This window comes from Hemibagrus wyckioides, linkage group LG15 (genome assembly GCF_019097595.1).
Source record: "Hemibagrus wyckioides isolate EC202008001 linkage group LG15, SWU_Hwy_1.0, whole genome shotgun sequence".
Lineage (NCBI taxonomy): Eukaryota > Metazoa > Chordata > Actinopteri > Siluriformes > Bagridae > Hemibagrus > Hemibagrus wyckioides.
In genome coordinates this window covers 20,085,228-20,105,000 of record NC_080724.1, presented here as the reverse complement: position 1 = coordinate 20,105,000, position 19,773 = coordinate 20,085,228, and the positions used below count along the sequence as shown (strand labels likewise).

Genomic DNA, 19,773 nt, shown 5'->3' with positions numbered 1-19,773 from the left:
CAGGGCCACACATAGACAAACAACCACACACACACTCACTCACATGGGCAATTTAGAATTACCAATCAACCTAATGTACATGTCTTTGGACTGTGGGAGGAAACCAGAGTACCCAGAGTAAACCCACGCAGGCACGGGGACAACATGCAAACTCCATGTATATATATATATTTATCTTATGTATGCACATTGCACATACCGTATTATTTATTGTCATTACATTTATATTTATATTTGTTTTTTTATCTACATACATGTATATGCTATATACTATATATTATAAATGTTTATATATATATATATATATATATATATTATTTATATATTTTATAAATATTATTTATTATTATTATTATTATTATTATTATTTATTCATATTTATATTATATACATACTTTTATTTTTATTTTTTTTTATGTACAGTATATATTTTATATATATTTTTATATACACATATATTTGTGTATGTAAAATATGTGTATCCGATACACAAATTGGCTTTACATAACTGTTGGTGTTTTTCAAAATTTATCATGTCTTTAATTTCTACTATGATGTATATATGTTTTTATTCTTCCTATTTTTCTCTCTATATATTTTTATTACCTATATCCCTATACTTATCTTGTCCACACACTTCAAATGTAGGACAGTTGTAAAAAAGCATTTCACTACATTTCGTATGTGACAAATAAAATTTGAATTTGAATTTGAATTTGAATTTGAATTTGAATTTGAACCTCATTTACCTCAGTGACGTCATTAACACGGTGTGAGGATCAGATGAAGGTTGAATTGAACTTTTCGGATGTGACTTTAGCGACACCTAGTGTTCACATCAGGAAACATATAGATCACAGGATTTGTTCATTGGGGTGAAAGAAATAGTGATATTAAAATAATTTAAAAATAAAACCTTATTTAATTATTGATATATAAATCTTATATTAATATTATCATTATAATAATTATTTTATGATCGAAATACTATAATAATAAATCATTTTATATAGAATACAGTACCGAAAAATTTGACTGAATTGTGTTTGTTGTTGTTTACATAAGGTAATTTATTTATGAGAGAAACATGTCCCAGTTTGATGTATGAACTTCATAAATCAAATCCATAACACAACAATTTTGCATTAAAATTTTACACAATACTTTTAAACACTTTCTTCTATTTATTTACGTTGCTGAGAGGTGAAGTGAATAAGACTGATGATCTCCTCATCATGGCACCTGTTAGTGGGTGGGATATATTAGACAGCAAGTCAACATTTTGTCCTCAAAGTTGATGTTAGAAGCAGGAAAAGGATTTGAGTGAGTTTGACAAAGGACCATGTTGTGATGGCTAGATGGCTAGATGGCTAGATGGCTGGATCAGACCATCTCCAAAACTACAGCTCTTGTGGGGTGTTCCCGGTCTGCAGTGGTCAGTATCTATCAAAAGTGGTCCAAGGAAGGAACAGTGGTGAACCGGCGACAGGGTCATGGGTGGTCAAGGCTCATTGATGCACGTGGGGAGTGAAGCTATAACAGCTTCAGCTCTTCTGGGAAGGCTTTCCACAAGATTTAGGAGTGTGTTTATGGGAATTTTTGACCGTTTCACTAGAAGCGTATTTGTGAGGTCAGGCAATGATGTTGGACGAGAAGGTCTGGCTCTCAGTCTCCGCTCTAATTCATCCCAAAGGTGTTCTATCGGGTTGAGGTCTTTGTGCTTTGTGCACTGGTGTACAGTCATGTTGGAACAGGAAGGGGTCATCCCCAAACTGTTCCCACAAAGTTGGGAGCATGAAATTGTCCAGAATGTCTTTGTATGAAGCTGAAGCATTAAGAGTGCCTTTCACTGGAACTAAGGGGTCGAGCCCAACCCCTGAAAAAAAACACAACACTTGAATTCAGTGATTTAGAGGGGTGCCCTAAAACTTTTGGCAATATAGTGTATTAAATCCAGCCTAAGACCAACTCTGTACCTTTGTTTTTATTAAAAACCTCAAGCTCTTTGAAAACCTGTGCAATGACAATAAAGTCTGATCTGATCTAATCTAATCTAATCTAATCTAATCTAATCTAATCTAATCTAATCTAATCTAATCTAATCTAATCTAATCTAATCTAACTGCAAATAAACTGACTAACACTTAAAGGTATGTAAATGGGACCCAAATCCCATATTTATACACTATTTTATGGCAGTTTGTACATAAATGAAGTAATTAGTGTGTTCACTTTACTGAACAAATCCCAGAAGGAGAAGAAGAAGAAGAAGAAGAAGAAGAAGAAGAAGAAATGCACTTCACATACCCAGATGATGAACTTATTCAACCAAAAAAGTGTGGAATGTTGGACACTTCATGCACTCAACACTCGCAGCTTTGCTTACGTAGAGATAGAGGGGCGGAGCTACCAAGCACTGATGCTGGATGACAACAATAATTGCAAGATGGCTGGTGACAAGGTGGACAAGACGCCTTAAAATGTCTTTTAAATGGGGTTATTAAATTGTTCGATTTATTTTTCAGGTAAGCAGCATCTCCTTAAGTGTGTTTGATGTCATTTGCCAGTTATACTTTTACTTATATGTATAAATATCTCCATTTGAGATAAAGCTAGATAAAGCAGATTTTCAGTTATATTTTAAGAGATATATTTAATAATAACCAGATACAGATGCCCTAACAGTCAAAACATTATTGAGATTATCTATCCCATGTACAAAGTAGTTAGCAAGCAGGTTGGGTTGCCAGGATGCTTTCTCTAAACATACTAAGTTCACAAGCAGCCCTTCTTATGACATTTTAATACTTTTTTTAAAAAAATCCTTTTTTCAGATAAAAGATCCAAACAAATGATTTTTCCAGTTCTGTCCAACGGCGATAACATCGAGCCACGTTGACAATTTGATCACAGGAGACGTCTGTCACGGAAGAACTCAATCTACCTGCTGAAACTCAAGCTTAACTTACACAGTCTATCGCTGAGGACAGATTCGTCCTAAACTACCTTAAATGACCGTGAGACAGTAAAAAACGAGGCTTATCAAAAAGATCCTGTGTCTTTTCGGCTTCTTTCGAAGGGGATATAGCTTAGGAAGCACCATGTTACCTTCAGGTCACCCAGGTGAATAATTCAGAGTTGAACTTAACTCCTGTGGGTTAATTATTAAGAAAGAGGGTTAAGACTAACTTTTAGATTTGAACAATTCGGTTCAGGGAAGAAGAGTCGATTCCATGATATCGGAGAACTGGAGGAACTTTTCTGATACAAATGTGAATGCAGTGTGTATTTATGGACTGGATTGTGTGTTCAGTTAGAAAAATACAACATTAACATTAACAATAGCAAATAAACGACTGGGAAAAGTAGCCAAGTAAACATCCATGCAGTATACAGTATATATAATATTAATTTATAATCACACTCTTCGGTGTTCATAATAATTTATAATCACACTATTCAGTGTTTATAATCATTTTTAATCACACTCCAGTGTTTATAATCATTTATAATCACACTCCAGTGTTTATAATCATTTATAATCACTCTCCGGTGTTTATAATCATTTATAATCACACTCTCCGGTGTTTATAATCATTTATAATCACACTCTCCGGTGTTTATAATCATTTATAATCACACTCTCTGGTGTTTATAATCATTTATAATCACACTCTCCGGTGTTTATAATCATTTATAATCACACTCTCTGGTGTTTATAATCATTTATAATCACACTCTCTGGTGTTTATAATCATTTATAATCACACTCTCCGGTGTTTATAATCATTTATAATCACACTCTCTGGTGTTTATAATCATTTATAATCACACTCTCTGGTGTTTATAATCATTTATAATCACACTCTCCGGTGTTTATAATCATTTATAATCACACTCTCTGGTGTTTATAATCATTTATAATCACACTCTCTGGTGTTTATAATAATTTATAATCACACTCTCTGGTGTTTATAATCATTTATAATCACACTCTCTGGTGTTTATAATCATTTATAATCACACTCTCCGGTGTTTATAATCATTTATAATCACACTCTCTGGTGTTTATAATCATTTATAATCACACTCTCTGGTGTTTATAATCATTTATAATCACACTCTCCAGTGTTTATAATCATTTATAATCACACTCTCTGGTGTTTATAATCATTTATAATCACACTCTCTGGTGTTTATAATCATTTATAATCACACTCTCCGGTGTTTATAATCATTTATAATCACACTCTCTGGTGTTTATAATCATTTATAATCACACTCTCTGGTGTTTATAATCATTTATAATCACACTCTCTGGTGTTTATAATCATTTATAATCACACTCTCTGGTGTTTATAATCATTTATAATCACACTCTCCGGTGTTTATAATCATTTATAATCACACTCTCTGGTGTTTATAATCATTTATAATCACACTCTCTGGTGTTTATAATCATTTATAATCACACTCTCCGGTGTTTATAATCATTTATAATCACACTCTCTGGTGTTTATAATCATTTATAATCACACTCTCCGGTGTTTATAATCATTTATAATCACACTCTCTGGTGTTTATAATCATTTATAATCACACTCTCCGGTGTTTATAATCATTTATAATCACACTCTCTGGTGTTTATAATCATTTATAATCACACTCTCCGGTGTTTATAATCATTTATAATCACACTCTCTGGTGTTTATAATCATTTATAATCACACTCTCTGGTGTTTATAATCATTTATAATCACACTCTCCGGTGTTTATAATCATTTATAATCACACTCTCTGGTGTTTATAATCATTTATAATCACACTCTCCGGTGTTTATAATCATTTATAATCACACTCTCTGGTCTTTATCACACTCTCTGGTGTTTATAATCATTTATAATCACACTCTCCGGTGTTTATAATCATTTATAATCACACTCTCTGGTGTCACCCAAATGAGGCTGATGTTCCCTCTGAGTCTGGTCTTCCTCTTACCATCTCAGGGAGTTTTTCTTCCCACCGTCGCCTCAGGTTCGCTCACTAGGGAAAAATACAAATAAAAGTAAACATAAGTCTAATACTAATCTTGAACTTTTTGTACTATATTTCTTCTGTTCTTCTGTAAAGCTGCTTTGAGACAATGCCCACTGTTAACAGCACTATACAAATAAAATTGAATTGAATTGAATTAATTATATACTTTTCCCCCCTGTTATTTACATTTTTTCACTCTTATCTCTTAGGTATTGATATACTAACCCTATATTAACTCCTTATCTACAATACTATTAAATAAACATTTATAAAATAAAATAAATTAAATAAACATTTTCTAACAGATATAGGAGCATTTAGGAAATAAATGTGTTCTTTAAAATCAATTTCAATCCATTATAACTGAAACTAGGAAAAAAATAAATAAAATAAACAATAAAATAAAATAAAATTGAAACTAGGGTGAAAAAATATTAACAATAAAATGTAAAGTCGCTGTAAATGATTTACTTTTTGTTTTAGTTTTTATATCAATAAAATCTAAAAGACAAACCTTTTTTAGATTTTTATCTTTGTATAAAATGTATGTTCTCATCACCTTTTTTCTCTCTCAGCTCCACAGAACATGAATGTTATTAAATATATTTGTCAGAGAAACAGCAACCATTGTGTCATCTTAAAAACTACAAACAAACATTCATACATTTTTTTTCCCAGTGTATCATATATGATATTTCAGTACATACTGTATAAGATGTCAATAATCAAGCAATAATGTGACATATTTATGAGCAGTAACACATATCACAGGTTTATATCAATGAGCTTGTTCTAATAATAATCATTGTTTCTATGGTAACAGCTCATTTGCATGGACTGGTATGACAGAATGAAATTTGTAATAACTAATAATCTTTTTTTCGAGGATTTCTTAATTGACAAAGACAACCACGCACTTGTTTATTTAACATTTTTGAATGTAGTCTCCAGCGTCAGAACTTGGTAAAAGTCCGAGGTTAAGTTTTCCACCACAGGAAAGGATGTGTTCCTGATAACGTGTCAAATTTGTGACAGTGTAAGTGAACAATGAAAGCGATAACAAAAGCTAACAGGTTTCACAGATATTCCTCAACGTTTGACATTTAACAGTTAACATAAAATGACATGCTGTTCTCTAATATTTCGTTGTTTGTTAATATGCAAGATACAAGAAATTGCATATATAGGAATATAATCAGCAACCTGGTTATCTCCGCTTTCCAATACACAGTATATATATAAAATGTCTTAATTAGCATACCTTCTCATTTCTATTAGCATGCTATACAGCTCAGGGGGCATGGAAGGTATTAAAGTTGCATGGATTGCAATCTATCTTGAACAAGGACACTTCGACGGAAAGTTCCGTATCTATGTGAATCTTTGAGTGTTATTTTTGGTGGAGGAATTGCGCAGGAGAGGTTGGATGGCTCTCAGCTCCATCAATAATGCACAGGGGTTTCACGGCGCACATGCTGGAGCCGGTGTAACAGCAGGACGCGCTTGATTTCAATCAGTCGGAAGACAGAAATACTGCAGTTGAACACATGTCAACTGTTTATATTGCTAAATATTGTTATTGGTATGGAAGTGAGTCAAAATATCGTCCTATCTTTATTTTGGTCATTCATTTCAAGTTGAAATATCTCCCACTTTTCTTTTTCAGTTTTTCATTCATTTCGTGCTTTTAGCTGTCTGTGCTCTTACTCAACCATTTATGGAGCTTGGTGGGTGTCAGGAAATGCAAATGAGATGTATCCAGATGTGTCAGGAGGCATGTGAGTAGGAAAAAAAACTGGTGGAAATTTTCAAGTATACAAACATTTATATACAACTAAATCCTGATAAAAATGAATTCTTAGCAGAAAAGAAAATGTTTCTTTCAATGCTGTGAGTCATTCAAGAGCAAAATAAAGCAATTAAGCCTTTTAAATATGAGATGATTTAACACATTTTTGAATAAAGAAATGCATGTTTGCTTTGTGAAAAATCCTTTCAAAAGTTCATTTTTACAGAGGAAATAGTTAAACAGCACCCCAGTGGTAGAATCAGCTATAAAAAAAATCAAGCGAAAGGCAAGCGGTGGAGCGGTGAATACACCATTAGTGAGTGCATTAGCAGGTCTCTGGGGGTGAGCCAGACCATTGTGGATGGACAGTCAGAAAGAATGGAGTGATGGATTAGGTGAAGTTCTGATGGAGGAGAAAAAGAGGTGGATGTTCATGTTACAAAGAAAGATGATACACTTCTTATTGGTAACGTGTCTTATATAACACACGCACACACCCACACACACACACATTGAGAGAAAGAGAGAGGGAGTTTCCAGAGGGGGTTCTCCAAAGCTGTACTGGATCACTCTTACACCGACATCAGACCTGCCTGGATCACAGTTACTGAATGACACCAGCATTAAAGACGAGCAAGGAAATGAAAGCATGCACTAGCCGACTACTTAAGTGCCACGTCTTTGATTTTCATGTCACTCACAGGTTTGATGTCCTTCCAGAGGTCATTTTTAAACGTCCATGGACTGCCAGAGAGCCATCGCGGGCTCTTAAAGAAACAGCATCGGTTTCAGTATTGTCAGTTTGGATATAGTGTGTGCCGTAGAAATATATGTTAGAAATGAAAGCATAAAATCCTTGTCTTGGGAATAATAGAAGACACTGCTTCTATTATTTATCTGCCTTTTATTATTGCCACACATACATTACAGCACAGTGGAATTCTTTTCTTCGCATAAACCAGCTGAGGAAGTTGGGGTCAGAGCACAGGGGCAGCTATGACACAGCACCCCAAAAGCAGGGAGGGTTAAGGGCCTTGCTCAATTGCCCAACAGTGGTGCTGGGGCTTGAACCCTGATCCTCCAATCAACCACCCAGCGGCTTAACCACTTAAACAACCACTTTCGCCCTGGATAAGGAAATCTACCAAATACCATGAAAGTAAAGGTAAATGTATTTCAAAATAAAGTGAAGAAGTTTCATCAGCTGCCTTTCACACATGAAGAATTTGGCTGGATAAATAATTTTAACATTTATTGTTATTATAAACAGCTTTGTTTTCTGTCATACTGTAGCATTGCATTGTAAGTAAGTATACAATGAGTATACAATTCAAGCTGATAAAAGTTGTGGGCCAGCCCTTAAGAGGGTGGCCATTGGAATTCAGCAAGAATACACATCCTTTTTTTTTTTTTTTTTTTTTTTTACAGATATATTTGGTTCCCATTACAAATAAACAAGTTTGTGTTGTGGTCCTTTGTTTTGCATGTGAGTGTGGAAAAGTGTAGTGATCAAGAAATACATCTTAGAAAATGACCATACATTGGTATATTGGTGTATACGTGCTATCTAAAATATCCTCATTAGAGTGTGATATAAAGTATGACTCTGAGTTCACATTACCAGGTTGAAGACAGATATGAGTCAGTTGTGGCAAAAAAAAGTTTGTAATGTGAACACAGCCAAATAGACTTGCAAAGGGTTGAATCACTGATGTATTCAAATGGCATGGAAATATTAGTTACAAATAAATCAGGTTTGTTTTCAAAGTGCTTCGATTGTTTTCTAGCAAATATACAATTCTATATAATATAGATCTACATTTTCTTACACTCTGACAAATTATACATGGTATATTGTTAGGAATTGCAGATTGTGGCTTCATGAGGTAGCATCTTTATGGGATTATGAGTTTTTGGTGTGTGAGCCTAAAATCTGCTGTGACTGAAAGAGCACTCATTAAGATACATTCATTGTTTTTCAGAGACCAAATACTTACTTAATTATTCAAAAGAATAATACTAACTAAAATGTTCTAGCACAAATGCCAGTGAAGTGTTTTAGTACGTTTAACGTTTTCTACCTTCAGAGATTTCGTTTACCCTATTTAAAGATGAGCTGCTGCCATGTTTTGTGTCATTCCCTAATTTTTGAGAATCTTCAGATATCTGCTTCTTGTCCTCCTGCTCCGTCTCCCGGTGGTAGAAATAGTTGAAGTTGGACACAATGACAGGCACGGGCAATGCAATGGTCAAAACCCCAGCGATGGCACACAACGTGCCGACTATTTTTCCTCCCAGCGTGATAGGACACATGTCTCCATATCCCACGGTGGTCATGGTGACCACGGCCCACCAGAATCCATCAGGGATGCTACTGAACTGTGTGTTGGGATCATCCACCTCGACGAAGTAGATGGCACTGGAGAAGAGTATAACTCCGATGAAGAGAAAAAAGATGAGCAAGCCCAGCTCCCTCATGCTGGCCTTGAGTGTCTGACCCAAAATCTGAAGACCTTTGGAGTGACGTGATAGCTTGAAGATCCTGAAGACTCTCACTAACCTGATTATTCGAAGAATGGCCAGGGACATGCTCTGTCCACTAGTGTTACTATTGGTCACAGCTGCCAGCTCAGTTATGACAGTGACAAAATACGGGATGACCGAGATGAGGTCAATAACGTTCATGATGTTATTAAAGAACTTGCGTTTGCTTGGGCAGACCAGGAAACGGACAGTAATTTCAAAGACAAACCAGATGATGCAGGCTGTCTCAATGATGAAGAAAGGGTCAGTGAAAGTGGTGCTAATGGTTTTGGAAGTGGCACTTGATGAAGAGAGTGAGGAAACTTCAGCATCCTTTGTTTGATTGATTGGTAGTCCCATGACTTGAAAGACCTCAAAGTCATCACGAAACTCAGGAAGGGTCTCCATACAAAAGATGATGATGGAGATGATAATCACAATAAGTGAGACCAAAGCAACCCCACGAGCAGCATTGGAGCTCTCGGGGTACTCAAAGAGCAACCAAAATTGTCTATAGAACTCATTGGATGGTAAAGGAACCTCCGGTTCTTTGATAAAGCCTTCTTCTTCACGGAACTGCTCCATGGCTTCACTACCTAGCTGATAGAAATTGATCTCATCTGCAAAAACATCCAAGGGAACATTTGCAGGTCTGCGGATCTTTCCACCTGACTGGTAATAGTATAGAATTCCATCAAAGCTGGGGCGATTACGATCAAAGAAATATTCATTTCTCATTGGATCAAAGTAGTCCATTCTTTTTAAAGGATCTCCCAGTAAAGTATCAGGAAACTGGTCCAAGGTCTTGAGTCTTGTTTCAAAATGAAGACCAGCGATGTTGATAATGACTTTTTGCTCACCATCCTCAATCTCTTTCTTGTCCACAAATAGATCCTCATAGCATTCTTTGGCCAGTTTGTTGAAAATGCCATCACCCTGAGAGCCTTCCATGTTTAATAAAAGTTTCCAGTTGGATATTAGGCTAGCACAGCTAGGACGTCCTCTTGTTGTTGGGGTTAGAATGGAGGGAGATTCTGCCTCCCTCATGATCTGACTTTTCTCTTGGTAGGAACGGATATTTGGGGTATCCATGACATGGTTGACATTGGTGGCCTCCCACTTTTCTGGCATATCTGCCGTCAAAGCTGCCTTGTCATTGGAGTAATTTGGGTCATCTCCATTAATTTTCATGTTCTCTAACTTCTCAAAGTCAACTAATGCCACCTCCATCCTCTCAGCTTGGACAGTCATCTGTGAACTTGATGACAGAGATCAGACCTCCAAGGGAGCTAAATTACAGCTCAGATTCCTAACTGGTATGTCACCATTGGGCTTCACAGCAATGCTCATCACACTGAGGGAACTCTGAGTCCCTACAAATTAAAGAGAAGAAAAGTTTTAGTGTTTACATCGGTGTAAAAACTGAACAGGTGTATCTTGGAATATAAGACATACATTAATTTAAAAAATTGTTCTCTGTAAAGTAGAAGCACAGAAAACCGTGAAGTCTGTCTAAAACCTGACTTGGGTATTATCTTGATAGCAGTCTAGACAGACTGACCAGTAGCCTCTGTTTAGACAACAGACCACCACTTGTCTTTTCTCCTTGGCAGACAGCTGAGGCCAGAGTCTTATACAGTACTATATGGTTCATATCAAGCACATCAAGGTACATTTTATAGACTTGCCATCACTGAACATTCACTTTGGGTGATAGATTCATCTAGCCACCAAAGCACGCAAAGCAAGCTTAGGAGTTCTCTTTTGGCTGATGCAAAAGGTTTTCAGAGACGTCCCTTACAGTATTTTTATACAGGCTTCTTAAGGGAATTGAGGTGGATGGAGGAACCTCTGCTTTCAGAAAGGATATTGACATGATAGACAAATGCATTCCACAGTGTTATGGTGCATATATCTTTAACATAAATGGGGACTTGCCACTGACTAGCAGTCCCTGCAAAAAGTTGCTGCAAAAAATGCACCAGATCTAGTTGAGAGCTCAGATTATTTGTGAAACAGCTTTTACCTATGACAGCGTACAACAGCCAGGAGCTTTTGCTTTTAAGAATGATCTCTGGACATCTGGATTACAGTTCTCAATTAGAAAATTGTTGAGAGGCACCAAAACCAAACCAATAGGTGATATGACATGAAAGCGTGGGAGCATTTTACAAAAAAGTGTACTAACTAAGATTGATGAAATGAGAGGACATGAGGGTCAACTATCCTCAGTACTATCTTTGTGGCCTGACAAGTTATAAAGCTAGCAGAAGAAAGATAAACACTGATGCATTACAGAATATATTGCCAATAATTGTCATATGTGACTGAGTAACTGAAGGTCTTGTTATGTCTGTGTAAAAGAAGAGCTTCTCAATGAATCTGGAAGTTACAAGGACTAAAAGAGAAGTAAATATATTTGGTTTCCAAACTTCTAACCAGCTGTACCCTCTAGTTGTCCAGATTCCCCTTATAATTGTCTGGTGGCCTTCCAACAGTCCTGTGGTCCCAGCCTTACTTCCTATTTGTCCAAGGCTTTAGGTTATGTTATCCCAACCTTGCCAACCCAATGTTCCTGAGGTCCCAGTCAATGTTCTTCTAGCCCAAACCTTGCCTCCCAATTGCCCAGAGCTTTCTAGCATCATCCTCCCAGGGTATCTGAAGGGGATTTGGTAGCTCAATGGTTAAGGTGTTATTAACTTGGACTACTAATTGCAAGGTTGTGTGTTCAAATACCAGGACCACCAAGATGATACTGCTGAGCCCCTGAGCAAGGCCCTTAACCCTCAATTGCTTAGTTGTATAAAATGAGATAAAATGTAATGCCATCCCAGTCAAGGTTCTTCTAGCTCAAGCCTTTCCTCTAAATTGCCCATTGCTTCCAGCATCTCCTCCCAGTGGCCTTTGAGCCCCATCCCATAATCACTCTCCTAGTGTCTCTGAAGTTCCTGAAGCCAATGCAGCAAGCAGTCTTGCAAGCCTCTCTTTCACGGGCTCTGTTCATGTTCTTGCTTACTACCAGTCCATGCTTCTGCCCTTTGCTCTGTGCAGTATCCATTTCAGCCCCTAACCCTCTCTGATTCAGCTCATCAGACTCAGTGACACCACTGCATCACTCTTGACCCAATCTCTGTCAATCTCTTGTTGTGGGTGTTTTCGGATCCTGTCACTTTCAGTTTGTCACGGTCTAACTGCATTACTAAGACATGTTACTGTGAACCTTACAAGTTCCTTGTCCTAGTTTTTGCTTTACAGTTTCAATGAGTGTGGTTTCCTACTTTAATTGAGATTTACTTGATTTGATAATATGTTCCAGTTCTAAGTCTTATATATTTTAAAAAATAGTTAAAGCTAAATTCATATCTATAAATGAAACACACACACACACTGACATATACACACTGACATATACACACACTATCTTAGTATACTTGTCCAATCACATAATTTTTAATGTTTTTAAGTAATTTCTATCAAAATCTAACCTACCAACCTCAGTTACCAAAAGTGTTTTTAATAAAAATAATAAAAGCCACAGTTTTTCAAAAACAACAACAAAACAAACAAACAACAAACAATTTTTCTTTATGGGGACCAGCCAAATGTCCCCAAAACAGATATTCCTATCTTTGTGAGGACATATGGTCTCTCTCTCTCTCTCTCTCTCTGTCTCTCTCTCTGTCTCTCTCACACACACACCCACACATACACATTATTCAGATTAAATAACATCAAGCTAGAATTGCTCACAGTTTGCCAATACAAAGCTAGACATCCAAACACACACACTCATTTATGCTTTTCTCCGAGCTCCGCATATACACTCCTAGCTCACCTGAAGGAAGGTCTACAGGTGTGTGCCAGTGTGTGTGATGAGTCGCTGTTTCTGACCTCGTCTCCATTTGGGCTCAGAGTGGCTTTAATCTATTAAAGCCAGTATTGAGTAACCTTATGCTGGGGAGAAACTAGAGATGACGTATAGGGTAGAGCATGCGCACACACACACACACACACACACACACACACAATCAACTGACCCAACCTGTACACTGTAGCCCTAACTTTAACCACTCATCACTAAGTTTATCAAGTGTCAATCCCAGCCTTAATTTAAAAAACCTGACCGTGACATTCAACCCCTAGTATCTAATACTAATTCTAATGTTTAACCACTAACTTCCCAAACTTTAAACCCAAATGCTAGCCTTTAGCACTAATTCCTAGCTGGAAATGACTTCAATTTTACTGTAAAGAGTTTACATTTTTATATCAATTTTATAGTGTACAAGAAAAATGTAGCTAACTAATTTTACTCCACCCAAAATACTTAAAATGAACTGAAAAGAATTTCCATGAATGAGCCTGCTAGCAACATTAGCTCAAAATCAAAGGGTTCTGGGATCAGTGCAAAAGGGACAATACAGTAAATGTAAACAATATTATGGGGTAGCTAGCTTCTGTATACGTAGCAATACTACTATTTTAACATAGTCTGTAGCTTTTCCAGTAACTAGCTACAGTATTCACCAATGTCAAAATTACCTAGCTAGATGTTTCAAATCAAAGTAAAGAGTATCAGTGAGCTTTCTTTGATTCGGTTTCATCTGTAGTTTTTGGCATACCCTGTAGAAACCATGTGGATTATATTTTGTACAATGAAGTAGCCACACGATAAATAAAGATAATAGCTGATTCTTCTCGGCTTGTCAAATTAGCTTCATTGTAGACAGCTAGGTATAGCTCTAAGTAGCTTCTAGTGTACCTAGCTTATCTACATTGCTTCATGAGGAGTTTGCAACTAGACAAATTACGCACCAATTTAAACCTTCCAATTTTGACTCTTATAGAACTTAAGGGTTAACTGATAGATGGAAGTGTAGGGTTTGTTGCTCTGAAGCAGAGCTGAAATATTAGATGTGAAATCAGCGGTAAGGCAAGGCTCTGCATCATGGTCTATCACCCAACACCAGCACTGATCAGATCAGTTACACTCCACTAAAGAAACCTCAGAGTGGAAACATTTACTTACATGCCTGAGAAACGCTGAGGCAGGACATACATTATCTAAAGAGCACAATACACAGTGGAAGATGTAAATGTGTTGAGGAACACTCTGTAGCTTTATGGGTGTTTTTTTAAATGTATTTATAAACTACTGTTTTATTTTATTTTATTTTATTTCACTTTCTTTATTTAATTTTATGGTGAAAGTGGCATAATCTCAGGTGTCACTTTCAGTGAAGAAGGTATGGTGTCTGATCCTGTCAATCCAGGTGAAGGAGGTGTGGCCTCAGCATCTGACAGTACCAATGTAAGAGGCGTGGCCTCTGAACCTGTCAGTCCCAGTGAATGAGGTGTGGCCTCTGAACCTGTCAGTCCCAGTGTAGGAGATGTGGCCACTGAACCTGTCAGTCCCAATTAAGAAAGTGTGGCCTTAGCATTTCAGTCCAGGTGAAGGAGGCATGGCCACTGAACATGTCAGTCCCAATGAAGGAGGTATGGCCTCTGAACTTATCAGTCTCAATGAAGGTGGTGTGGTCTCTGCATCTCTCAGTTACATTGAAGGAGGTGTGGCCTCTGCATCTGTCAGTTCCATTGAAGGAAGTGTGGTCACTGAACCTGTCAGTTCCAATGAAGGTGGTCTGGCCTCTGAACCTGTTCGTCAAAGTGAAGAAGGTGTGGCCTTAACATGCCTGTCCTATTAAAGAAGGTGTGGCCACTAAACCTGGCAGTTCCAATAAAGGTGGTGTAGCCTCTTCAGCTGTTAGTCCCAGAGAAGGAGGTGTGGCCTCTGCATCTCTTAGTCCAAGCGAAGGAGGTGTGGCCTCAGCATGGCAGTCCCAGTGAAGGAGACGTGGCCACCGAAGTTGTCAGTTCCAGTGAACTAGGTTTGGCCTCTGAACCTGTCATTCCAAATGAAGGAGGTGTGGCCTCTGCATCTCTCAGTTCCATTGAAGGAGGTGTGGCCTCTGCATCTGTCATTTCCATTGAAGGAAGTGTGGTCACTGAACATGTCAGTTCCAGTGAAGGTGGTCTGGCCTCTGAACCTGTTCATCCCAGTGAAGAAGGTGTGGCCTCAGCATGTCAGTCCCAGTGAAAGACACATTCCCACTGAAGTTGTCAGTTCACGTTAAGGAGGTGTGACCTCTGAACCTGTCATTCCAAATGAAGTAGGTGTGGTCTCTGCATCTGTTAGTTCTATTTAAGAAGGTGTGGCCTCTGCATCTCTCAATTCCATTGAAGAAGGTGTGGCCACTCGACATGCCAGTACCAATGAAGAAGGCGTGGACTCTAAACCTGTCAGTCCCAGTGAAGGAGGTGTGGCCTCGGCATGTCAGTCTCATTGAAGGAGGTGTGGTCACTGAACCTGTTGGTTCCAATGAAGTAGGTGTGGCCTCAGCATGCTAGTCCTAATAAAGGAGGCATGGCCAATAAGATGGTATAGCCCATTTAGCTGTTAGTCCCAGAGAAGGAGGCGTGACCTCTGCAGTATCCTCTGTAGCGCATACCTAAATATCATAAATCCAATGTGTGTGTGTGTGTGTGTTGGTGGGTCGTTTTCAGAGCAGTTCCAGATCCTTCCAGTTCCACTGTTTGTTTGTCAGGGGTGAACGGCAGGCGAGGCTATTAAGAATGGATCGGTGACATAACTTATCACATATCACTTTCTCCCTCTAGACACACACACACACACACACACACAATTAAAGGAGTAGGAACTGTTAATGAGGTGGACAGCACAGCACAGCAGGTGAAATTCAGGTGAGCGACCTTCACTGCTGTCCTTGTCAGACACACCGTTAAGCACACAGTGGATGTATTCTGACCTCCTGCAAACTAAGTGTGATTCCAAACACTGTACTAATGAGAGAACAGCAGGTCATGTGCAAGCAATACAATCTGTTATAGTGCTTTACACACAGGGACACGTGACTGCTGCTGCTGCTGACCTTCAGATGAAGTGATGAATAAATGCTAAAGGTGGCACTAATCAGACATTTACACCTATTTTCATTATTCTGTGTTCAGTGTTTTTAATTCTTTTGTTTTGTTTTATTATTATTATTATTATTATTATTATTATTATTATTATTATTATTATTATTATTATTATTATTATTATTATTATGCAAGGTTGAAAAAAGGACTTTAATATACTAATGTAAATATAAACAACATTTAAACCTGTTTAAATAGCATGTAAATAGCGTAAATGGCATGTACCTTCCAGATTTATTTAATTAACTACATTTTAAAGCACAGGTTCCAGACTGCGAGCACAGACTAGTCAACATTTGTTTATTTATTTAATTATTTTTATTTATTTATTTAGAGAGATTTTATTTATAGTCTTTTTTATTTATGGATTTCTCTCAAACTTAGCACATTGTTAGCTGAAGTCTTAAATAAATTAAATGGATGAAAAAATTCAGACGAGCAGGTGTGAATCCAGGGAATCTGTCTGCCCAGGCCATGTGTGTGTGTGTGTGTGTGTGTGTGTGTGTGAGAGAGAGAGAGAGAGAGAGAGAGAGAGAGTTTAAAGCCACAGATGGCACAGGATATCTCCCACTGTGTGAGTGGGTCCGTGTGTGTGTGTGCCCATGTGTGTGTGTGTGTGTGGGTTAGAAAAAAAAGAGAGAGACTTGGCTTTGGAGTGTAGTATAACAGGGCGGGACTCCCACAACATAGGGGATACCAGTTTGGCACCAAAACAGCATGCTGGGTGTATGCACATGGAAGCCACCTACCCCACCCTACCACACACACACACACACACACGCACGCACGCACGCACACACACACGCACGCACTTTTTGACTGACAAGCAAACTAACATTCTTCCTGCTCTCAAACAATCAACATCCCTTACTATACAATGACACTCTATATTCAGTGATGAACTGTCTCAATCATTTTAACTCTAAACATGTTTGTACTTTTTAAAGAAAAAAAATAAATAAAGCGAAATAGCTTAAAGGTCATTTTGCCACTGATATAAATTGCATTACAGGTCCATTAGAGCACATTAAGCATACGCTGCATTGTGGTTAAACACAGATATAGTCAGCATATTGAATCCTGAGTGTAATATGAGTGTGTCTGCGTGGATGTGGGCTTTGTATGATGTCACTGATCTGTCTTTTCTAAAAGCCAATTATATTACATACATAACAGTACCAATAGTCTACTTTGTATACATCAGCATAGTACACAAAGTTTTCAGAAAAAAACAGATATTTTCAAATAGAGTGTAAGCAAAACACTTGTCATGTATTATGATATTTTTATTAACCTATTAAAGTGTAAGTTTAAACAGAAGTGAATAGATAGTGTATTTACATACTTTACAAATATTACTTTAGTAAACTTTTCCAATTATATGATGTAAGCTTTATTATGTAATTAGTCAGTCACGGATAAGCACAACGTTAAAATAATAATTCCGTTGCAACATAGGCGTTATTATTTGTTATGGTGCTGCCACCCACAGGCCACTTTAATTATTGCATCTCAACATTATCACAGTTAAACAAAACGGGACAAAACTACTACTATTAATAGTTTCTTTCTTAATAGGCATCCAGAGATGGACCAACTCCAGCTGGGTTCTGCTTCGTGAAGATATTCAAAGCAATGCTGTTAACCCTATGTGGACTTTGAGGATGACAACAACCTCTTAATTAATACACACACTAACATTCTACACATGCTGAATCTGCATCACACTGTACACTGTACATAAATGCAGAAAGGACATTGTTCATATCACACTCTCTGGTGTTTATAATCATTTATAATCACACTCTCCGGTCTCACCCAAATGAGGATGAGGTTTCCTTTTGAGGTTTCCTTTTGAGATGAGGTTCCTCTCAAGGTTTCTTCCTTTTACCATCTTTTTCCTTGCCACAGTTGCTCAGGCTTGCTCACTAGTGATGATTTTGTCAAACATCTAGGACTTTTTGCACTATGATTTTGTTTCTTATGTTCTATAAAGCTGCTTTGAGACAATGTTCATTGTTAAAAGCGCTATAGAAATAAAAAAATAAAATAATAACAATAATAATAAAGAAGTTACTGATACTGGAGACTCCTTCCAAGAATGATAAGCATCTCTTCAGTTTTGTGTATGGCACACAAACAGATATATATGAAACATATGAATATATGAATTAGTTCTTACCATAGAAACAATTATATGAGCTCTGGGTGATATAGAAAATTAATCAACACCTTTCGACCAATCAGAATTGAGCATTTTAATTGAAGCACCATAATGATGTCATGTAAAGAGCACCAGACATGGACACACACACACATTCAGCCAAACAATACATCTACACTCGCAAATCTCTCTGATTAAGTGGTCATAAACACAAATATACCCTGTTTTTGCTAAACAAGGGGATTCTCATGAACTCTGTGTGTGTGTGTGTGTGTGTGTGCACTCATTCCCAGAGCCTTACTGCATCCCAGCATTCCTGTATTCGGGATATGGGAGGCTTAAAATATCCCTCCACATGAATATTTCACAACACACCGCTCCATAGTCTGAGCTCCATTTTGCGTTCATACCGAGTTGCATGCCTGAGCAAAAACCTTGAGTGTTTTATTTGCATTGTCTCACTTTGATAGCAGTCTGATTCTGATAGGAAGTGCGGCTTTCTGTTTCATAAAGTCTGAATTAATTGTAAGCAATTCATATTATAATAACGGTCCATTTAAATGTGTATATTTATTTCTTTGTGTGCTTGATAGTTCGGCCATTTTGTTTCAAATGTTATGTACAAACGTACACATATTACAGGTATGTGATGCTTTAGACATGCAGGATTTTTTGCAGTAAAGAAACAAATCTCAAGCTGGATTTGATTTTCCATGATGGCGGTGAGGTTCTCCATCTGGGCATTTTCCGTTCCCGTTCCACTGTGTAACCTGATCTACATTTCTCCGCTGAGATCCACACTGATTTCATTCTAATGGGCTGGAATCAGTCATTACTAATTGAATCTCCGTTATTCTGAGCACTCTGTGTTTGATTGGTTCAGCTCTTCTTCTCTCGGTTGCTTAAACACATCAGTGTTGTTTTAGCATGAGCAGTTAAGGACACTTCAGACTAGTGCCCACTCTGTGCTCAGGGAAAAGCTTAATTCACTCACCATATATGTTTAAATAAAAAGAGTTCTTTTTATGGGGCAGTGAAGGATTGTTTCTAGAGCTTCTAATAAATGGGCTCTACTGTTTTTAGGAACTGGTATGAAATAGAATAGATAGAATCGTTCAAGGGTTCTATAATATTACATAAATAATAATAAGCTTGCTAAAAAATTGATATGCATTTTCTTAGGGAAATCCGGTGATTTGGAAGTTTAGAAGGAAGGAAGGAAGGAAGGAAGGAAGTATGTCTGGAAGGATGTAAGGAAGGA

At 37.3% G+C, this 19,773-nt stretch overlaps 1 protein-coding gene across 1 annotated transcript; it reads right to left on the bottom strand.

The window, feature by feature from the left end:
• Window positions 1-8,302: 8,302 nt before the first annotated feature.
• On the bottom strand, window positions 8,303-15,975 carry kcna10a (potassium voltage-gated channel, shaker-related subfamily, member 10a). Its single transcript, XM_058409309.1, has one exon. It carries the CDS (start codon window positions 10,598-10,600, stop codon window positions 8,894-8,896), a length of 1,707 nt encoding a protein of 568 aa, XP_058265292.1. The 5' UTR covers window positions 10,601-15,975; the 3' UTR covers window positions 8,303-8,893.
• Window positions 15,976-19,773: the final 3,798 nt, after the last annotated feature.

What these genes read in the sequence shown, in the direction of transcription:
- kcna10a (XM_058409309.1), bottom strand. Translation starts at nt 10,600, where the DNA reads ATGACTGTCCAAGCTGAGAGGATGGAGGTGGCATTAGTTGACTTTGAG.